This window comes from Branchiostoma floridae, chromosome 5 (assembly GCF_000003815.2).
Source record: "Branchiostoma floridae strain S238N-H82 chromosome 5, Bfl_VNyyK, whole genome shotgun sequence".
NCBI lineage: Eukaryota > Metazoa > Chordata > Leptocardii > Amphioxiformes > Branchiostomatidae > Branchiostoma > Branchiostoma floridae.
The window spans coordinates 25,255,744-25,276,051 of record NC_049983.1 but is presented as its reverse complement, the minus strand read 5'-3'; the positions used below and the strand labels follow the sequence as shown (position 1 = coordinate 25,276,051).

The window sequence follows — 20,308 nt, the reverse complement described above, 5'->3', positions numbered from 1 at the left end:
TAATGATGGGGCAGGCCCAGGGTGGAGGTGATGGTGTTGGTGGGGTAAGTGGTGGTGGAGGTTGGGCGAGGGGTGGTAGGGCACATGATCTGCCAGCCAGCGGCTCCGGCCGGACAGTGACACTGAGCACCGTTTACCTCCACCGTCTGCCCCACAGGAATGATCTGACCGGAGAGAACATCCTGGCAGTTGTGACCTGTAGGAGAGGAAACTGGACGTCTTTCTTGGCTAAAAGAAGTTCTAACAAGAAAGGCGTTTAAAAAATACCACGGCGACGTATGCCCAAGTGTACAGTGTCACCGTAGCCCTGACTTTGACCCGGCTGAAGTAGCTCAGGACGTTTTTCCTTATTGTCTGTAACGTCATCCAACAATGAACTAGACATGGTTTCAAACCCTGTACATATTTCTATACACATTCGAGTGATCGAACCGTTGGCAGTATGAATCGTACGGGTCGTTCACCTACACAGCGTCACCAGCCGCCATGTTGGATCTAGTAACCTACCAATATGGCGCCAACAGCTCTTTGTACGTTGATCTATATAGTAGACAGGCAGATTTATAACGTGTTAGCTGTTCTCACCGTTAGGACAGATCGGGCAGCACTGGTTCGGGACGTGCACGGCATCAAAGCAAGGCGCTGGGTCACAGCCGGGTCCGGCTGGCCCGCAAGTTATCTGTGCAACATTGAAATGTGAGCAGACAACAACAGTCAAATGCAGCGTTCAGCCGTTATACACTACAATACTGCGTCATACCGCATTCGTATATATTGTTTATACTACAAACATGTTTATATCGCAAAAACCGTGTTCATTACAACAGTGAGGGGGGGAGAGAGAGAGAGAGAGAAAGAGCGAGAAAGAGAGAGAGATATACAATTTCTCTGGGCTTCAAACTATGGACTTATCATTTTGGCGTGTATCATAATATGATAACTTCGAATATTGATTGTTCAGCAACTTGTATTATATGAGAAAACAGTGTCTACTGCGAAATACATTTTCACGTCGTCTGTAAAACATCCTGGCTATCTTGCGTTACATATTCACAAAGATGAATGACAAGGATTGATTGCTGGAAAGAAAATCCAAATGTATTTTGCCTTTCCAGGCGGATGTCCTAACCACTTACGGCTCCCAAGCCCGAGACGTCGCAGTAGCAGTGGTCGCAGGGGTCGTCGCTGTATCCAGGGATAGTTTCATAGTGTCCGTATTGCACCCCGTTGTGGTAGCAATGGGTCGGACCGGTTCGAACAGCTTCGAACTGGTGGTACGGTCTGGCAGCGTCGCACTGACAGGCGAAGAGCAGAACAGCGCACAGAACACCGACAGCTGGTGACGCCATGATATCTGATGACTGTGCTCTGAGTATTTGTGAACGGGGTTATGTGAAGGGTTTGGGGGGCGGTGGGAATGAGCATGTGGTTGACTCCACACCGGATATTTGCACGCAGTTCTAATAAGGTGCACATGGAGTTCGTACATGTAAGACGTAATCATAATAAGGAAGGGACAAACCGGAAGGTAACGGTGTTACACGGTATAAGATTTGGGAGAAACATTCAAATATAAGGTTTTGGAATTAGTCACTGAGCTGGCTCTGTAAGTTAGCGCCTGATGAAGACAGTTCGACCAAACATCAACATAGTTTTGTGTGTCTTACGGCAACAACATGGGGAAATCGATTTATAACAGCGGCATACTACAGTATTTGCAGATGATAACCGCTTCGCCGCGAACCCCGAACATTTGGTTCTGTTTTCTCCCCAGCTACCCCATTGCCTTAGCACTGCATCTAACCCATTTATTTTTTTATTTACTTAGAGTTCACCGATAAACAAGGGTCGTGGAGCCACTCAAGCGTTTGGGGTTACAGTACTGTATTATGAAGAGAACTGTCTGACTATCATGACTATACATTGTATGACGTGTTGAATCAAGAACTTATAATGTATTCTCTCTACATATGAAGATGCACGAATACTTATAATGCAAAACTTGAACACAGGCCCGATCTTCTGTTACTGTAATAAAGGCACATGACCGGTGAGGTTTTATTATCAAAAGGCCATAACAGTATCAATCCTAAAATATCTAGAATTTCGCATACATTGAAAACATTGGCACAAAAATCTGCAGGTGTAACATGACAACACCGTTCAGAACAAAAACTTTTCATATATATCCCGAGATTCATTACCTTCGTCAAGAAGTTTATATTTTCGGTTATGCCATTGTTTGGGTCTGTATGCAGGTCAAGAGCATAATTCGGGAACCTGTGGATGGACTTTCATGATATTTGGTATTTGAATAATGGTTGTCGTACTGTACTGTAACGGGCTGTGAATTTTAGTGCGTTTGTTTGTGGGCAACATAACTCAAGAAGCTGTCAATGAATCTTAATGAAAGTTGATAGGTGAGTGGCGGTTACGGAAAGAAAGGACAAGTTTGAAATTTCATTCACCTGGCAATTCCTGTCGGTACTGCAGTGAGCTGTGTGTGTCTGTTATCAGCATGACTCGAGAAGCCGTTGATGGATGCTGATGATATTGGTAGGGATCAGGAAAACAAAGGTAAAGTTCGATAATTAGTCTCCTAGCTGTGAGTTACGGTACTGCAGCATAGTTTCAAAGTTGGAGGTCAAACTTTCTGCAAGCGCCACGTTCATAATCTTTTTCAGTAGGGTATGGGTATAGGGACGGGGAATTAATGTGCCACCTAGCAACTCGTTTGGAACTGCAGCGAGCGTTTTCGCTTCGAGGTTTGGACATACTGTCTCTACTTAACATCTGATGAAATATGAATGGTAGCCCCGTTCTGTTAAGCCGTCTGGTGCCATGGGGACCAGAGAAGGACCCACAGTATGACAACAGACATGACCCTAGCCAACACCCAAAACAACGGTGAAGACACCTAGCATGGCTACTGTGGTTACTCTGTGACGAATGGAGTATTGTCGTTGGTGAATGTGATGGGAGTTCACATCTGTTTCTTTGCCGCATTCGCATGTAGTTTGGCATGTCGTCTGCACTCAGTTGGGCGATGATGTACTTTGTTTTTTTTCGCGGGTGCTGTTTTTATATTCGATATAATAATTTCAGAAATCACTTCTATATCCCTGGTAATTTTGGAACAGGCCATGTGGTTTCGGGTTTGGCAATTAGCTTATCTCCAAGCAGATATTTGGTCATGTGTTGTCTAGTGTACAGAACAGCTGTCGCAGTAGAGTAAAATCCCTAAACAGATGGTAAAGAAACTTATAGTAGATTATCCCGTTGCAATTGCTTACAACAGTATCGTAATGTAATTTTGCTTCACACGGCAGTAACAACGACTTATAGCCTTTAGATTATAGCCTTTCCGCTGCCTCTGTGTTTTCATATTGACCGATCGTAATGCTTTAGCCCTGCAGTGCGCATGAGGTGACCGGACAGAACACCTCTTTGCTATATCCTTCACCGTTGTATCCTATCGCCGTTACAAGACAGTAGCACTGCTGGCCGTTCACGACCACCGACTGGCCGTCTGGAATGGGAGCGCCTCCATTAGGATTGTGGCAGTTCGGTCCTGCAGAAAAGAAAGGTAATCGAGTAAGTCGACTAGCTTATCAAATGACTTCATGCGTGTGAGCAGTATGATTCAAATGTGTTTGGAAAGAACATTCTATAAAGACTTGAATGTTCTTCCAACAATTTTCAGGTCCATCTCCACCCTTCTTCAAGGTACAATGGCCCATAAACTTGGCCACGTGATCGTAGCGAATGAGTCAAATGTGCCCGTAAGCTTGATAGGTTTCCCGTCTATACGTTTTTACAGATGATAGGCCATAATGTCCCCCAAAGACCTGGAGGTCAAGGAACTAGGTAGGTTGGTAGGTAAGGCATTAATGGGCTTGCTGACACACCATTTTATTGGAATCCTTTACTGATATCTGTTCCAAGTGAGACATTTTATAAGCGTCCTAGGAAAAGATTAAGGAGATGTTGCTTCATCTCCGATCCTGTGAATAAATGTGAATATCTCCTTTTTGAACATGATTGCAGCCGTACATTTATCTATAAACATACTGTACACATCTGTCTGTTCTCACCGTTGGGACAAAGTCTGGAGTTGTTAGGACAACTGATGACGTCAACGCAAGGCATGTCCGGGCCCCACGACTCATAGTACCATTCGCAAATTACCTGTACATGCAGATATCAAATACAATAATAAGTTACAAACCTGCGATTACAAGTCAAGTAGTCTACCATAAGTTTGATTTAAAATCCAAGAGTAGATTCTGTTGGTTTTATTTGTGTGTCAGACTATGTAATCATCATTTTGCCGCGATAACATATGCTTTTAACGACTTAAAACAAAGAATTTCACGTCTCCTGAAGCAGCATGCTTCTTGCTTCCTTGTTTGTGTCCGAGCTATAGTTAGGCCCACGAAAAAATATTCCGGTTACCCAACTGACCCTAGCCAAAAACCTGCCGACCCCAGCCTTTTTTGGTCGACCAGCGGTACCGCTGGGAAAGGACATAACACTTTTGATCTACCATTTGAGTGATGAAACTGTTAAAGATTTTTGGCAAACATGTCCTTATATCAGTTCCTTGTACAATGTATATCTGTATGATAAGAATATGTGTGTTGGTAAAAATATCAGTGTTTTGATGCATTTTAGTTCAGATTTACATTGTTATACAGTATTTGTTGCATCATTTCGGTTGAAATGTACACTTTTTTCCAAGGCCTCGTAAATATTTAGAACAAGGAAAGATCATAAGTTATTCCAAAGGTATTGTGCCTTTTCAGACCGGTGTCTCACTTACCCCAAAGGAATAGCATTTGCATCTACGATGGCAGGCATCAGAGATCGGTACAGACGCGCCGACCGGGTAAGCCACTCCGTCCTGCATGCAAAACGGCTCAGGGGTTGTTGTTGTTATGGTGATTGGCTCAAGGGTTGTCGGCCTGGTGGTCTGAGTGACCTCTTGGAACTGTCGGTAAGGTCTCCCAGCCTCGCTCAAACAGGCGGACAGCACAACAGAGCACAGAATACTGACCAGCGATGCCATGTTTTTCTGGCGACTGTGAAATCTTCTTTCTGGGTATTTCAATGGGAAGCCGTGAGAATGAACATGTTTTTGGCATCGTACCGGATATTTGCTAATGTGTACATGGAGTTTAACATGTAACACTGTACAAAGTAATCAAACTGTAATCGTACAAAGGAAAGGACAAAACTTGTTGGCAGTTGCAGAGAAGGCAAAATGGAAGAAGAAATTCCTTCAGTAAGGAATTTCTTCGTGCCAAGAAATTTTAATTATAATTTTTTTACAAGATTTCGTTTTCTATTTATTTTGAATGTGATGCTGTTGACTTTATTGCTTTGTGTACACAAAATTAGCGGCATTGAATGGGCCGTCCCGGTGTTTGAAAATCCAATACATGATTAAGGCAATGACAATGACAATGACGTTTATTGCATATTCATGCCCTCCAAGGGCTAAATGCAGTAAGTCGCATACAAAGAGTCTGATAAGTAAGCTATTCTATGTTCTACTTACGACTATATTTCTACATGCTTCCTCCCTCTTCTTAAAACATGTGAAGACGAACTTACAGAGTTCTTCTATCAAATCATAGTTAACTGATGTCATTATATATTTGAAAAAGTCTTCTTTTGTTAGTTGTGCATATTTCTGTTTTGCAAGCGTAGTACTATTAACAAAGGTATTGCGTATATCTTTATACAGTGAGCATTCTAGAAGAAAGTGCGCTTCGTCTTCTATAATACCTATAGTTCTTATCACAAAACATACATAATCTATCATTTGGAGGAGTTCGGGTGTATCTACCGGCTTCAATTTGTAGAGGATGATCGCTGATCCTTCGTTTAGTCATGGCTCGGCGATAGCTAAAATTTGTTATATCGAGGTATGTTTCTCTTTCATATGTATACTTGAATTTTCTGTAGGTTCTTAATTTATTCCCTTGGTTTTCTTTAATACCAGGGGAGTTAATTTCTGAGTAAAAGTTTTGAAGAAAGGTGTCTTCCAGTCTTTGTTTTATTTCAGCCTGAGCCAACGATGTGTTGTGATCACTGTTAAGCAATAGGTACACAAACCCTGACTCCTCCAGGATTTTACTAACATTGGATAGAATTAAGAAGAAATGGACGAAAAAAAGGGCAACTTGTAGTAAATCGTTTAATCACATCAAAACTTGTTCCTCCCCTATGTTCGTTTCAAGGTGACCAAACCGCATGAACATGATAACTTCAACATCCGTGAATAACTTCATCAGGTTGGCAATTATTCATATAGTAAGGTTCTTTTAGCACAACCAGAAAATAACTTACTTCCGACGTTTCGGTGTCTGTCAGACACCATCATCAGGGTGGAATGACGGGAACTACTTCTTGCTGCTACTTATAGCCGATGTAGGTGGCGTTGCAGCAGCAAGAATGCCATCCCAGACGTGGCTCAGCTTACCATCATACCTTATGTCAAAGGCATTACAGAGACACTTGAAAGGATCTTCAGAAAACATGCCATTGCCACGGCTGTTAAGCCCAAGACCACGCTCAGAAACTTGTTGGTGCATCCCAAGGACAGACTGGAAGACTCCTCTAAAACAGACTGTGTCTACAAGATTCCGTGCAAAAGTTGTGACAAGGTGTACATTGGAGAGACGGGCAGGACTTTCAACACCAGACTTGAAGAACACAAAAAGGAGGCACAAAACAGCAAAGGCAGTGCATACACAAGATCTCAGAAGAAGGCAGCAGAACAAACAGAGAACAAATCGGCAGTCACAGACCATATTCATAAAAACAATTGCGTAATAGACTGGGAGGGGGCAAGAGTCATTGACAGAGAGGAAAACAGAAGAACTCGATGGATTAAAGAAGCAGCTTCGATCAGAAAATCAGTGCCAGTCATGAACAGAGACGAGGGGGGATACAAGCTGAGCCACGCCACCTACATCGGCTATAAGTAGCAGCAAGAAGTAGTTCCCGTCATTCCACCCTGATGATGGTGTCTGACAGACACCGAAACGTCGGAAGTAAGTTATTTTCTGGTTGTGCTAAAAGAACCATACTATATGGATGATAACTTCAAGTCTTTATTCCTATAAAGTAATGTGACTGGTCATCAACATTGCAGGAATCAGCTGACTCTTGCTATACCGTTGCTGCAGTGGAACGAATATGGTCCCAAACGTTACACAGAGATACAGTTGACATCTTACGGTGGAATTGGTTACCCTGTGCCGCAGAGTGGTTTTCTAAAACTGCATCACCTTCCTCTGTCCGCGTCCACCGCCAGTCTATCGTACCACCTTCCTCTGGGCAATACTGACTGGTTCTACTTTGTACTGCAGCTAGATGTTGTTGCTGCAGTGTAAAAAGAATGCAGCCCCAAACGTGATATGCGGTCCAAAACGTTATGCCCCCATCACAGTTCATGATTGCAGTAGATTTTCTGATCCGTACAGCTTCCGTGTCACTTCCGTTTCCCCGTGTCCACCGCCAATCTCCCATACCTCTCCCGGAACAGCAGCATCAGCGGGATGACGGCAGCCCCGGAACCCAGGGTCGCCCAGCCCATCCAGTCCGTACCTTGCGACGGAAAACTTCATGATGAATCTTGACACTTGCGATTGGCTTGGCTTGAATTAATAAAGATTGATTTAACAATTGAAATATTGGAATTCTTTAACAGGGGCTCTTTTAAAAGCTAATCAAACGAATTGTTGACATTACATTACATATGCACAGGAACAGTGCACACATCACCCGAGAATATCAATCAAACCGGCGCATATCGGGGTCGAATGACTATTGCCGTTGCTTTATCATTACCTTTGCAAAGAAGTCTGTTTTTTTTTAGAGTTTGCATGTTTGTATCTGGATAAACAACATAACTCAGGAAGTACTGTAAGAACCTGCTGGGCTTACTGAGGGCAGACCTCAAGGACAGAGGACTAGGACCCTTGTGGTCAGAAAGAAAGCTTCGGGAGCTATGGAAGCTGGCGATGGACAGGATGAAGAGTTGAAGACAGACTGATTGTAGCTACAGAGTATTCACAGTGGACTACTACTACACAACGCTCACCTATTCGCGGTATCATCATGACGAGTAGCAGCAGCAGCCCGAAGAAGTTGTTGACCCATGTCAACACGCAGGTGGTGACGCCCTCCGCTGTCGGGTAGGTGGACTCCACGCCCAGCTCGAAGAACAGCGGTTCGCTTCCCAGCGCGCATACTTGGAGCAGCAGGAACGACGCGTACATGCTCGCTGTAAGGAAGGAGAACAAGAAATCAAACACCAGTACCTCATACATCCGTGAAATATTTAGAGTCTTGTGAGATACGTAACGCCACAGCACTGGCCTTATCATTCTCTATAACATTCAAATGATAATCATGGAAGCTAACCTGTGTTGGTAGTAATCATAGTACAATACAAAACTTTCTTCTCCAACACAGTACAAAGGTATACAACCATCCTGGCACGTTTGACCAATTGCTGAGGTCGATTATCCGCATGATCACGTGTTACTGATAATCTGATATGCTTGTGTATACCTTTGTGTTGGAAAAGGTTTAGCATTGTACTAGCATTCAAGTAATAGTTACTCTCTTGACAATCAACTGGATAACGATTTGGAAACGGCCAGACGTTTCAGACACTTCCACAGCTTCTACTGTCTTTCGTCAGTGACTGCAACGTTTCGAAATTTTATCCAGTTGCATATCAAAAAAGTAAATATTACTTGGCGTAACTGTTACCTTGCGTATCATAATAAACTGAAAGACCACTTACCTGTGTTAAATGGGACAATATTGTGGTACAGCATTAAGATGAGCCACAGGAGGCTGCCGATGTACCCGACAGTCATGACTAGAATGGTGAGTTTGAAATGTCCTCCCAGCATATCTGAAAATCTGAACAAAAGGATATGAAAATAACAACATTGTGATTAGATATATCTGACTGAGGAGACCTATCGCATCCCCGTCTTGTAATTAGCCATCGAAGGGGTGTGTCACCCCGCAAGGGCCGGTATAACCCCGTCGTGTGTAAGGATGTCGATCGATGGCGATGAATTAGGCATGAAGAACAGTCGGAAATAGCCTTGTTCTGTGGTATCATCTATTTGGAAATACAAGAGCTTACATGTATTTATGTAAAGGATATGCTAATCTCTCAGATTTCATTCTGAGAATGTCAATAAATTAACATTTGTACCAAACAGTAAACATCCTCACCTCCCCACGAATATTCCAGAGACGCCTCCTGCAATGCTGCCATAGAACCCGACCCAACCCGCCTCAACCTGTAGGGGCACAGGGTTCCAAATTTGAAATAGAAAATCCATAAACGTGAGATTATAAATGATATGAAAATGGACATAACTGTTACATATTCCGCAAAAGTGTCTTGGCTGGGAATATCAATTGTAAGAAAGTCATGATTAATTTCCCTTCGCAAGAAATTCCAAGTACAAAGAATCGCATCAAATCCGTACTATCGCAATCATCGATGTTAGAAATAATTACATTAGAATCCAGTGTCAACATCTATCAAGTTACAAAAACTTTGCGTAGAGGCGCCGATCGAATTATGTCCCATCTGTGTGTCCTACCTGTGTGGTGAGGAGACATCTTTCTTGAGGAGATCTTTCTCCGGGATTCAAGATGTATATGATATATATAGAGAGAGATCATGCAGAATTACATACACATGTGATACATTTATATGTTCCTTACCTGTGTGATGTTATGAGGGGACAGGTTAACGTCCAGCAGGCCGCCATAGCTGCTGAGGGTGCCGTTCAGTATTCCATAGGACACGCACACCAGCCAGAACCGCCCGTTCCTGGGGCAACAAGAAAAACCTTTATTATATCTCATCGCTTAAGTCATCTACATCATCGTGTACAATTAGAGCGACGAGGTAGATACAAGCAAAACAGCACATGCACGTGCATTTCAAAACACCAAGTTCATCTGACCATTGATGCTTTTAACATTAATCAATCAAATATCTACTTGATATATATGTTCGACTGGTAGTGGCGTAGGGCAGACTGCTACACTAAACTCTATTCTACAAGTTTCCTAGAAGGTTGCATGTGCTCCATGCTAATCTCAGAGCAGATCCTATGGTAGCATAAGATAGTTTCAAAAGCTGCCAGAGGAGCCAAACACACTCCTAGGCCGGCTTCACTTCTCCGGCTTTGATGCTATCTTATGCTACCGTAGGATCTGCTTGGAGATTACTCCATATGGCTTTGAACTAATTCTGTTCTCTGACTTCGTAACCGCCATGTTGCTTTATCAGACTGACAGGATATGTTCAGGAAGCAGCCATCAGTTGACACCCTACGACCCTATGTGCACTAATGACCCCCTGTGACCTACCTGAGGAGTTGTTTGACCCCTGACCCGAAGGCCAGGCGATCTTTGGAGGCAGAAATGGTCGGTGGGGAGGGGGGCTTGTCAGGGAAGTAGGCTAGAATCAGCAGGAATATCAGAGCAGTCCAGGCGAACTCTGTACAGTGGGGAAAATACCGTGTATAGCAACACAAGTTACAGATCAAAATTGTAACTGTTTTCGGACAGGAGTAAATAAGGTAAGTGCTGATCTTTGCTTTGTCTGGTGTTGACAGTGGTACATAATTCTATGTTGTTCTGGGATTGTATTGATACCTTTACTTTTGTATGAGCGTGCTATATCGCAGGGCAAACGAGCATTTCACAACAAAGCATTTATTGCCCTATTTCGATGTAAAAACTTGAAGCTATAGTACATGTAATAAGCTGACGTTCACGGTTCGTGCGCATGTACATGTAAAGGTGGAGCCTCCCCCCTACCCCTCCACAGTAACCATGGTACATAAACAAAACACATTTGGAACTTCTTATGCAAATCTAAGGGACCTTAACCTTTGACATATTAGCCACAGTTCCTGTTGCTGCGTACTGCTCGGAAAATGGCTTGTATGGCATGTCCGTACTTACCCACATACATCAGTAGCATTATCTGACTCTTCGCTGTTGAAAAGTCTGCTGAATGAAAACATGAAAAAAGATTGCTATTAAAATGAGACTTCCTTGACATATCTCGTAATCTACAAACTCCTTGGCGCAAGAACCAGGAAAGCAAATATATAGCCTTATCATTGGTCGCATCTCATATTTGGCCGCATATTGGTCGCATCTTATATATTAGTCGCATGTTATGAATCGCATCTTACTTGTTCTGTTCCCCTGGGACATCCACATTTGCTCATCCCAGGTGCTGAAGGAACCGCCAGAAAAAACTGTAAGTTTATCTCAAGTCGTAGTGTGTAAAACAGACATGTATTTATTGCCAAGTTGAGTTATATGAATCAAAGTCTGTTTATTGTTAGATGGATGTTCTTCCAGCTCAGCCAAAATATGAATCCACGCATGCAATAGCTTTATATTAGATTCGTGAGGTCAATAAGTTCAGTAAAACGTAGATCTGTTCATCAAATATACAAAAGCTGCATCATGTACGTCAAACACAAGAAGTGAAATCTTACCCGGTCATGTTGTGATGATGAGTCACGTTGTCTGGCTTTTGCGTCACAATAAGCGGTCCAATCAGGAAGCTGCCTGCCCCCAGGATGGCCCCAACTGTAATACCAATGGCAGTCGCCGTGGTGCGCTGTTCGTGGGGAAACCAGGCAGCGGATAGTGCAGGCGGTGCTGCCATGGCAACGGGACCGGCAGCGCCGTTCAGCAGCTGACCGATATTCATTAACCTGAGGGGAGGGGGGTAGAAAGGTAGATATAATAAACATTAATGAGGTCCCACGACTATACTTTAACTTTCTGATCTCAAAAATATTCGCAAAAAAGTTTGGCCGGTTTCAGTGGTAATGACCCACATACTAATATCACGTGACCGAACGGACACGTGACGTCAGTGAGGTGACTGTGCTTGGAAACTGGTCACGTGTCAGAAGGCAGTACCATTGGCCAAATTTTGGAGAGTTAACATCATCATGTTCTACCAGGTTGCTCAACAAAAATCTTAGACGGCGACCGCTAATTGGCCGGACAGCGATTAAAATTGGATTTGTGTGACTTTGAAATTGAAATATAATGCAAGATGGAATGAAATGATATAAAAGACAACAAAACACACAACACGTGAAAAATCGATTCTTATCTACAAAATTTGCTGAGTGACCTGTGAAATTTTTGGTCACGGCCTCCAGTGGAAACGTTGTGTTAAGGGGAAATCTGGACAATGCCAGCTGACTTTCCATGCTGTATTTCGCTGTAACATTCTGCATATTTTTAACCTCGTCCAGCCAGTATTGACTCACCAGGTCCCGGCCTGCAGACTGAAGGCTGTGAGACATCTGATTCCCGCTCCGGCAAACACACAGAATCCCGCCAGAATCACCGTCAGGCGTAACCCTGAAAAATTAATAAAGAAAACAGCGAATTTAGGGATATCAAGTTGGCTTCCAAGTCCTTCTACAGCAACAGTTTCTTTCCCAGGTCAGCCAAATTATGGAACTCTCTCGTCGATAACTGTTTCCCTCCTGTCTACAACTTATCAGCCTTCAAAACAAATGTCCAACACAATCTCCTTGTACAATTATATCCAACTTCTTAGTTCATTGCCTTTAAGTGGTCTAATGACCTTGCTCTGAACAGTCTCGTTAAAATAGGGCATTTCATAAAATAGACCGCCAACCTCTGACGTCAATGAGCCAGGAGAACGGCACGGCCAGCACCATGTATGCTATCGGTCCCCAGTTGGTCAACAGGACGATATAATTCTAGCGCGTTTGTTTACAACTTCGACAATTCATGTGATGCACTTTGCATCTACGTCAGCAGACAGCCATTTCGTTATGCAAACCGACAAACCTATCAATTAATGTATGATAGCTAAAGTATCCAAGTATCCAATATGTTGATAGGTTTATTAAGACTCAATGTAATCTGTATCTCTGTTATATTTTATCTGACCCTTACCTCCCTCATGACCTTAATGAAAAGCGGCCTGCAGGCCGATTTAAGCTTCTCATGAATAAATAAATGTTCAAAGAAACAAACAAACAACCTCTGACGTCCATCAGCCACGAGAACGGCACGGCCAACACCATGTAGGCTATCGGTCCCCAATTGGTCAACAGGACGATATAATTCTAGCGCGTTTGTTTACAACTTCGACAATTCATGTGATGCACTTTTACATCAAAGACCCTAGATCTACGTCAACAGACAATATCTTTATAAAACAAACCGACAAACCTACAAATTAATGTATGATAGCTACTGGGCCGAATAAAGTATCCAAGTATCCTGGCAACCTCAGCCACGAGAAGGGTACGGCCAGCAGTATGTAATGGTGACCACCCACATGTTCCCCCCTTACAAGTATTTGTTGTGAAGAATTCAAAGAAGGACAGAAGGAAAGAAAGAAAGAATCCAGAAAGACAGAAAGAAAGCAAAACAATCTGCCAACCCTTGACGTCCATGAGCCAAGAGAAGGGCACGGCCAGCACCGTAACCATCCACATGTTTGCCTCACCTCTTCTGGCTCCTTTTATTTCTTGTGAAGAGTCAAAGAAAGAAAGACAGAAGGAAAGAAAGAGTATAAAACGAACTGCCAACCTTTGACGTCCATGAGCCACGAGAACGGCACAGCCAGCACCATGTAGGCGATCGGTCCCCAGTTGGTCAGCAGGGCGATGTCGGAGTTCCTCCAGCCGAACACGAACTTGGCGGAGTCGGAGATCGGTCCCCAGGTGTTCCACAGGGACCCCTGCGTGCCAGCCAGGACGGAGTACAGTGCCAGGATGTACCACCGTCTGGTTATCGTTCAAAGAAACATCAAATAAAACGTGTTAGAAATAACACTCCTTTAGACGTTTGCATATACTTTAAATTAATATTAATGACCGCGTCTGAACTGTAAGCGGCAACACCTAGAGCTGCAGTACAATGTAAACCATATGCAGTCAAAATTGCCCTGAGAAAGGTGATAGACGGTCACCGGAACGTCGGTGACACTAAAGCAACGGTTGTGTAAAAAAAAAGTCTTATTATTCATCAAATAAATACAAATGAATGGACATAGACAAGGTAACGGCGCTCTCAATTTTGCATAATTCATGTTCAAGCTGCCACTTCTACATTATGCAACACAAGGATGTATCACCGACTTTTTATATTCAAAGAAACATAAAGTAAGGACATGTTGATTTGATTATAACGATAACATCCTCAACCCACCGTCTTCTTTATAATTCAAAGAAACATAAAATGATACAAAAGAGTGGACAAAGACAAAGTGACGACGTACTCAAGCTGTGCACAATTCATGCTCCCACTGCCACTTGTATATTATGAAAAATATTAAAATACAACTCAATCTCAACTGGATGAAAAAAAAGGAAATTTACTTCCCGACGTTTCGGGTGACATCTATCACTCTTATTAAGCGTCACTAGAATGAACATTTCATTACACACAACTAGAAAAACATTTTTATTCAGTTGTAGAGATTGAATTGTATTTTAATTTTGTGTACTTGTATGTCTAACCTTCGTGACACTTAAACGTATGAATAGACAATGAATAAATACATCACAAAGACATGTTTTGAACATGAGTCCGAACTTCCCTCCCAGAGAAAGAGACTAAAACTAGAGTTCCACGACCCAATACCTTCGCCAAATGATTTGATCTTTTACAACTGCTTATCAATTGTGTTTGTCATTAATTATGCAAATAAGGCTCTCATTTGCATTAATTATATAACTTGATCATCTCCTTCACTAAATAAGAGACGTGCGCAATATATGTTAAGAAAGGAGGCTTATGTCACATTTTCTGATAATTTATGCAAATGAGGATCTCATTTGCATAATTGATGTTCAATGATGTTCACCTGTACATAGCTTCCAAATGCTACAAGTAAGAAGTTCCCGTCATTTACCACAATGACATTATAGCATTTTCTCATTAATTATGCAAATTTGGTCTTTATTTTGCATAATATGTATCTATCAATATTCTTCTGTTTCTCAGTTACAAATGTCACATGTTGCAATGGACCTATAATGGAACTGGGCGTGTTTACACGATTTCCTCATTAATTATGCAAATTAGATACCAATTTGCATAATCATTATGTCATTATATGAAGCATCACTTAAGCTATCTACATACCAAAAATCATAAAAATCCGTTAACCCCTTCTTGAGTTATTCCCTTTCAAAGTCTGACACTAAACCTGCCCTGCAGTTCCAAAACAAGCCGCTAGGGGGCCCAAACCTATACCACTTACTCTCGGCATCAAGACCTGTCTACCACTCAAAAATTATAGCCACAGCATGTTCAGAACTCGAGATATCCAACCCGGAAGTTCTGCTGCAGTACCATAGCAAGCCGCTAGGAGGCCCAAAATCTAATCATTTCTAGGTCTCATCAATACCTACCTACATACCAAATATCAATACAATCCATTCATGCGTTCTTGAGTTATGGTGTTTTCCTACAAACATACACACACACACACACACAAACGCTACCCAAAATATAACCTTCTTGGCGAAGGTAATAACAAAGAAGAACACATATACCTATAAACGTACCTGCTGTACAGACGGCGGCTTTTCAAAGACCCCAGGGCGCTGATTCCGGCCGAGTCTGTTCCCGAATCCTCTAAAACTTCACTGTTCACAAGCGGCTCCGACACATCCGGAAAGTCGTCCTCTTGCAGCAACGCCGCCGCCATGTTATTCCCAAAGTCACACCCTGTACTCTAAAGCACAAACCACAGGACCATCCACCAAGGCCAACAATGACGATCAACTGAAGAGCGGCTCCAGCTAGAGCCAAAAGCTTCTCCCTGGTCTGTACCTCTACTCTACTGACTTGAAACTAGTGAGATCGCTATTGGTGTTTTTCTGACGGTAGTCTTCTGGCTATAAACTGGCGAGCTCGCTCTAGTCTCTGGGAATCTTTTTGAAGGCAGAACATGGTTCCAAAGGCTGTGAAAATGTTCTATGACCTTTGACTGTCTGGTAAAAACAATTTCTGGACGCTGACCCCAAATACCTTTTGCACTTTGAACCTTGAAAGTACAGGTTGTATAACCGGTCCGCTCGAGCCTATCCATGTATCACATGACCTGCCAAGGTCGACAGAAAAAAACAACAACATGGCAACTATATCCTTGATGACACCCACCACCTTAAAATGAAAATCCTCCCACATATGCCTACATTGCCTCGTTATTTTCTCATGGAAAAAATGTTTTTGTAACTTCGCCATTGGCAGGGCAAGAGCCTCTTTGCACCTGGCAGCGTTTATGCGCTCCCGAGTAAGGTAACGTCATCATGCGAAAGGCCTTAAGCAATTGGATCACAACACAAGACGCCTACGGAAGGACTTTTGTTACCATTACGGCGCGGTTTGTGTGTTCGTGAGTCTGTGTGTGTGTGTGTGTGTGCGCGCGCGTGCTTATGTACGTAACTGAGTGTGTAAGTGTGTGTATGCGTGTGCATGTGTATGTGTTTGTGAGTATGTGTGTGTGTGTGTGTGTGTGTGACTGTGTGTGCGTGTATGGGTGTGTGTGCGTGTGTGATATATTTCATTAAGCCGAGGACATTATCTGTTCGTTGAAACATTGAAATCTTCATGAGACATGATCATGATTAAAAAGGGAATTTCTAAATAAGAGACTATTGACCACTGACCTTAACCTGTCATGGCCCACGTCCTGGAATGTAACTTGCCTAATCGTACACGGAGTACCCGTATAACCCTCAGAAGGCCATAGCAGGTGTATCTTCATATCAAATATTGTAAATAAATAGTGTAAATACGCTCAAACTCATGGACTCACGAGTAGGTCAATCCTTAAATTTGTATAGTCTTGAACATGAACCTGTACAAGCACAAGAAATCTCCCATGGAGCAGTTTGAGTTGTAACACCAAACAACGATAGCTTGAACAGTCAAAGTACCATATACCGTAAATAATGTAAATAATTTCAAAGTTTATGTTCGCGGTGATTTAATTTCGCGGTAGGGAGAAGATCCCAGTAGCAATGGAAAATATAAAGCACAGTAATAGAGAAACTGGCGAAGCCGTCTTCGCGGAAACTACAACCGTAAAGAACTTAGTTAAAGACATTCACAGTAGTTCAAATTCTGTTGCTATCGTTTTAAAGTGATAGCTACAAATGTTATTATGAAGTAGCCTCCATAGCAGGCTCTCTGGGCCATTTTTGTCTTTTTGTGCTCATAATACACTTTTGCTAGCCACTTTATTTTGTACTGGGTCGATTGTGCTGCTGGCCTATACAAAAGGAGACGGCCAGCAAAAGTTTATTATGAGCACAAAAAGGCAAAAAGATGGCCCAGAGAACCTGCTATGGAGGCTAATCATATTATTAAGCACTGCATCGATTTCTGGCTTCAAAGTCCATTATTCACAATGCAGAGAATAACTAAACATTGCTCACACTTCAAACAGAACTGGTCACATGCTGGAACAAAGTTACACAGAAAGTGAACTTTGATAGTGGAGTGACTGACTAGAGCTCCATTTCTAGAGTCTGAAAATGGAGGCCGGTCCTTCTATCACCGACAGACACAGAATCCTGGAGGACTTTCTCTCCTGTGGAATCTGTTTTGAGCCTTTTACAAAACCCAAGGCACTGCCATGCCAGCACAGCTTCTGTCTGAGATGCTTAGAGAGCCAACATAAACAATGGCTACAGGATTGCAGAAGGACGTCACATCGACAGCAACAACCATTCAGGTGCTCAACATGTCGCGAACCTGTGTCTGTGCCCTCTACCGGGGTAAAGGGACTTCCTGACAACCATCTTGTCGCCAACCTGTGTGAGGAATTCTCCAAGAAAGCTCAGGTAGGAGAACAAAAGGACACTTGCGGATTCCACCCAACAGAAAGCGTGATTCTGTTTTGCCAGCAGTGCGAGGTGCCAGTCTGTAGTGCGTGTATCGGGCAGGCTCATTCTGGGCACAGAGTCACAGGGATAAAACAGGCAGCACGAAAGATAAGAGCTAACATCAGGTCACAGCTCAACAATGGACGGCAGAAGATGGAAACTTTTTCTGCATTCCTCAAAAAGATTCAAGATGTACAACAAAGGCTGACAGGCAACACGACACAAACTCAACAAGAGATAAACAAAGCCTTTGAAGTACAAGTACAGAAGTTGCAAGAACAGAGAGATGGGCTCTTGTCTACTGTGGAAAAGAGTCATCATGATAACATGACAGCTTTGACAGGACAGAGGAACATTGTGCTGACTCAGCTGACTGAACTGTCCAGGGTTTGTGAAGATACAGATAAGCTTGCGGAACAAGAAGATACAGTCTCCCTCACGCAGGGCTTGAAGTTAGCACAGGAACTTGCAAAGTTCGAGAACACTCAAACTCCTGAAATCTGTGAAATCAAACATTGTCACTTTGAACCGAAGAGATCTTCTGCACTGATAGAACTGGGTACGGTAACATCAAACTCCATGTCAGACAAACAGGCTTTGGTTCAGTTGAGAAACACAAATACTGGACAGGTTAGTAGTCCAAATGTCAGGCCAATCAGGGTGGGACAACCGTGGGTGAGGAAAGTCAGGATTGAGAGAAAGGCTCCACAGCAGGGAGGAGTAGTTGTCTCACAAGACAATGAGTTATACATTGCTGATTTGCAAGACTGTAAAATTGAGGTGTTCACAATGGATGGTGTTCATATCAGAGAGATACGAATACTCAAGCCAGGGAAATCTAGTAACTCAAGTCATGTAGAACCACGTGATGTTGCTATAGATAAAGATGGCAACCTGTGGGTGGTGACTTGGGACCGTGTAATACAGTTTTCTAAGGAAGGCGCCCGTTTGACCAGAATAGATGTTTCACATGGTAATAACTGCTACTACCGTGGCATAACAGTAACCAAGGAGACAGAACAGGTAATTGTGACAGACGACCCTAATTTTCATCGGGATGGTCGACTTCTGGTGTACAATCAAGATGGTTCAGAGGTTGGTACATATTGTTCAGGTCATAGGTCACCATATCCTTGGTATCCATTGAATGTCACTGTGGACGGGGAGGGGAATATTCTGGTCACTGATGGCAACAATCTCTGTGTCCATGTCTTGGATAGCGAGGGGAACTTCAAGTTCAAGTTTGGGAGAGAAGGATCTGATGAGAGTCAGTTGAAAGGACCTTGGGGCATTTGTGTTGATGGGATGGGAAACATTATTGTGGCTGACTATGACAAGAAGCCTTACTCAGACTACATGTATCTGGAACGTAGACGAGCGCCTCCTGACAACGGCTGTGTGAAAATGTTTGACAGTCGGGGCAGATTTCTGTGTAATATTGTAAGCGGTATGAAGACCCCCTGTGGTGTTGCTGTGTCACCAGGTGGAGATGTGGTGGTGACTGATATTGTGGATTGCAGTGTATCAATCTGGACACAGGCTTAGTGCTGCACCATTTAGGGGAAAATAACGTACACTTCATTTACAAGTTGCCAATGTAAAATAAATTGTAACAGTTGTGTTGGTATCATCCAGGCTGTTTGAAGATTCATGTTTTATATGTCACTGTCAATCTGAAAACTGATTTGTAGTATTTTTGACATACATTGAGTATTGTAATAGTAACTAGAGTTCAACGACCTCATACCTTCGCCAAATGATGTCAACTTTTTCGACAGAAGCAGTCTGAAGGATATGAATGAATTAGACAGACACTGGTTTAACAAATCAGTTTAACATCAAATGGTTTAACATCGCCGAATTATGGATAAACTATTAATCACCGGTCACCCACGTAAATGTAAATCTTGTAGGTTTTGCCGATGATAGACAATGTATATTTTATGATAAGAATAACATGTATATATAAAATACAAAGTACAATTTCTTCTAGAATGATCAATGTGCAAAGATATAGTAATACCCTTGTACTGCCATATATACAACAAAGTATGCACACATAATGAACTGTCCATGTATGTACATGTACTGTGATTACCTAATTAAAATATAATGGAAAATCTCTGTAGATTCGTATGCACGTGTTTTATTATGATATAATTTAAATGTAATTAAAGCATAGCTGTCCTATCATTGTCTGTTCATGTGACATTTACTGCTTTTAGCCTTAATGGGGCATGAATATGCAATAAAATTCATTATGATTACCGCTATCATTGTTGATGTTTCTCATTGAGTGTCCAAATACGGCCATTGAAGGAAAGCCT

General features: G+C 42.6%; 3 protein-coding genes across 3 annotated transcripts; 1 reads left to right on the top strand and 2 right to left on the bottom strand.

Annotated features, from left to right (window-relative positions):
- Positions 1–2,554: 2,554 nt before the first annotated feature.
- LOC118415853 lies at positions 2,555–5,100 on the bottom strand. Its single transcript, XM_035820711.1, has 3 exons — positions 4,823–5,100; positions 4,095–4,188; positions 2,555–3,571 (listed from the first exon to the last, which is right to left on the bottom strand). The coding sequence occupies exons 1-3, from the start codon at positions 5,066–5,068 to the stop codon at positions 3,405–3,407; spliced, it is 507 nt and encodes a 168-aa protein (XP_035676604.1). The 5' UTR covers positions 5,069–5,100; the 3' UTR covers positions 2,555–3,404.
- A 2,011-nt stretch (positions 5,101–7,111) lies between these two features.
- Positions 7,112–16,059, bottom strand: LOC118416357 (solute carrier family 49 member 4 homolog). Its single transcript, XM_035821450.1, has 12 exons — positions 15,654–16,059; positions 13,669–13,865; positions 12,366–12,459; positions 11,574–11,795; positions 11,262–11,305; positions 11,026–11,073; positions 10,426–10,555; positions 9,772–9,880; positions 9,271–9,338; positions 8,825–8,946; positions 8,114–8,296; positions 7,112–7,617 (listed from the first exon to the last, which is right to left on the bottom strand). Exons 1-12 carry the CDS (start codon positions 15,794–15,796, stop codon positions 7,502–7,504), a joined length of 1,476 nt encoding a protein of 491 aa, XP_035677343.1. The 5' UTR covers positions 15,797–16,059; the 3' UTR covers positions 7,112–7,501.
- A 1,571-nt stretch (positions 16,060–17,630) lies between these two features.
- Positions 17,631–19,526, top strand: LOC118416356 (tripartite motif-containing protein 3-like). Its single transcript, XM_035821449.1, has 2 exons — positions 17,631–18,540; positions 19,096–19,526. The coding sequence occupies exons 1-2, from the start codon at positions 17,631–17,633 to the stop codon at positions 19,524–19,526; spliced, it is 1,341 nt and encodes a 446-aa protein (XP_035677342.1).
- Positions 19,527–20,308: the final 782 nt, after the last annotated feature.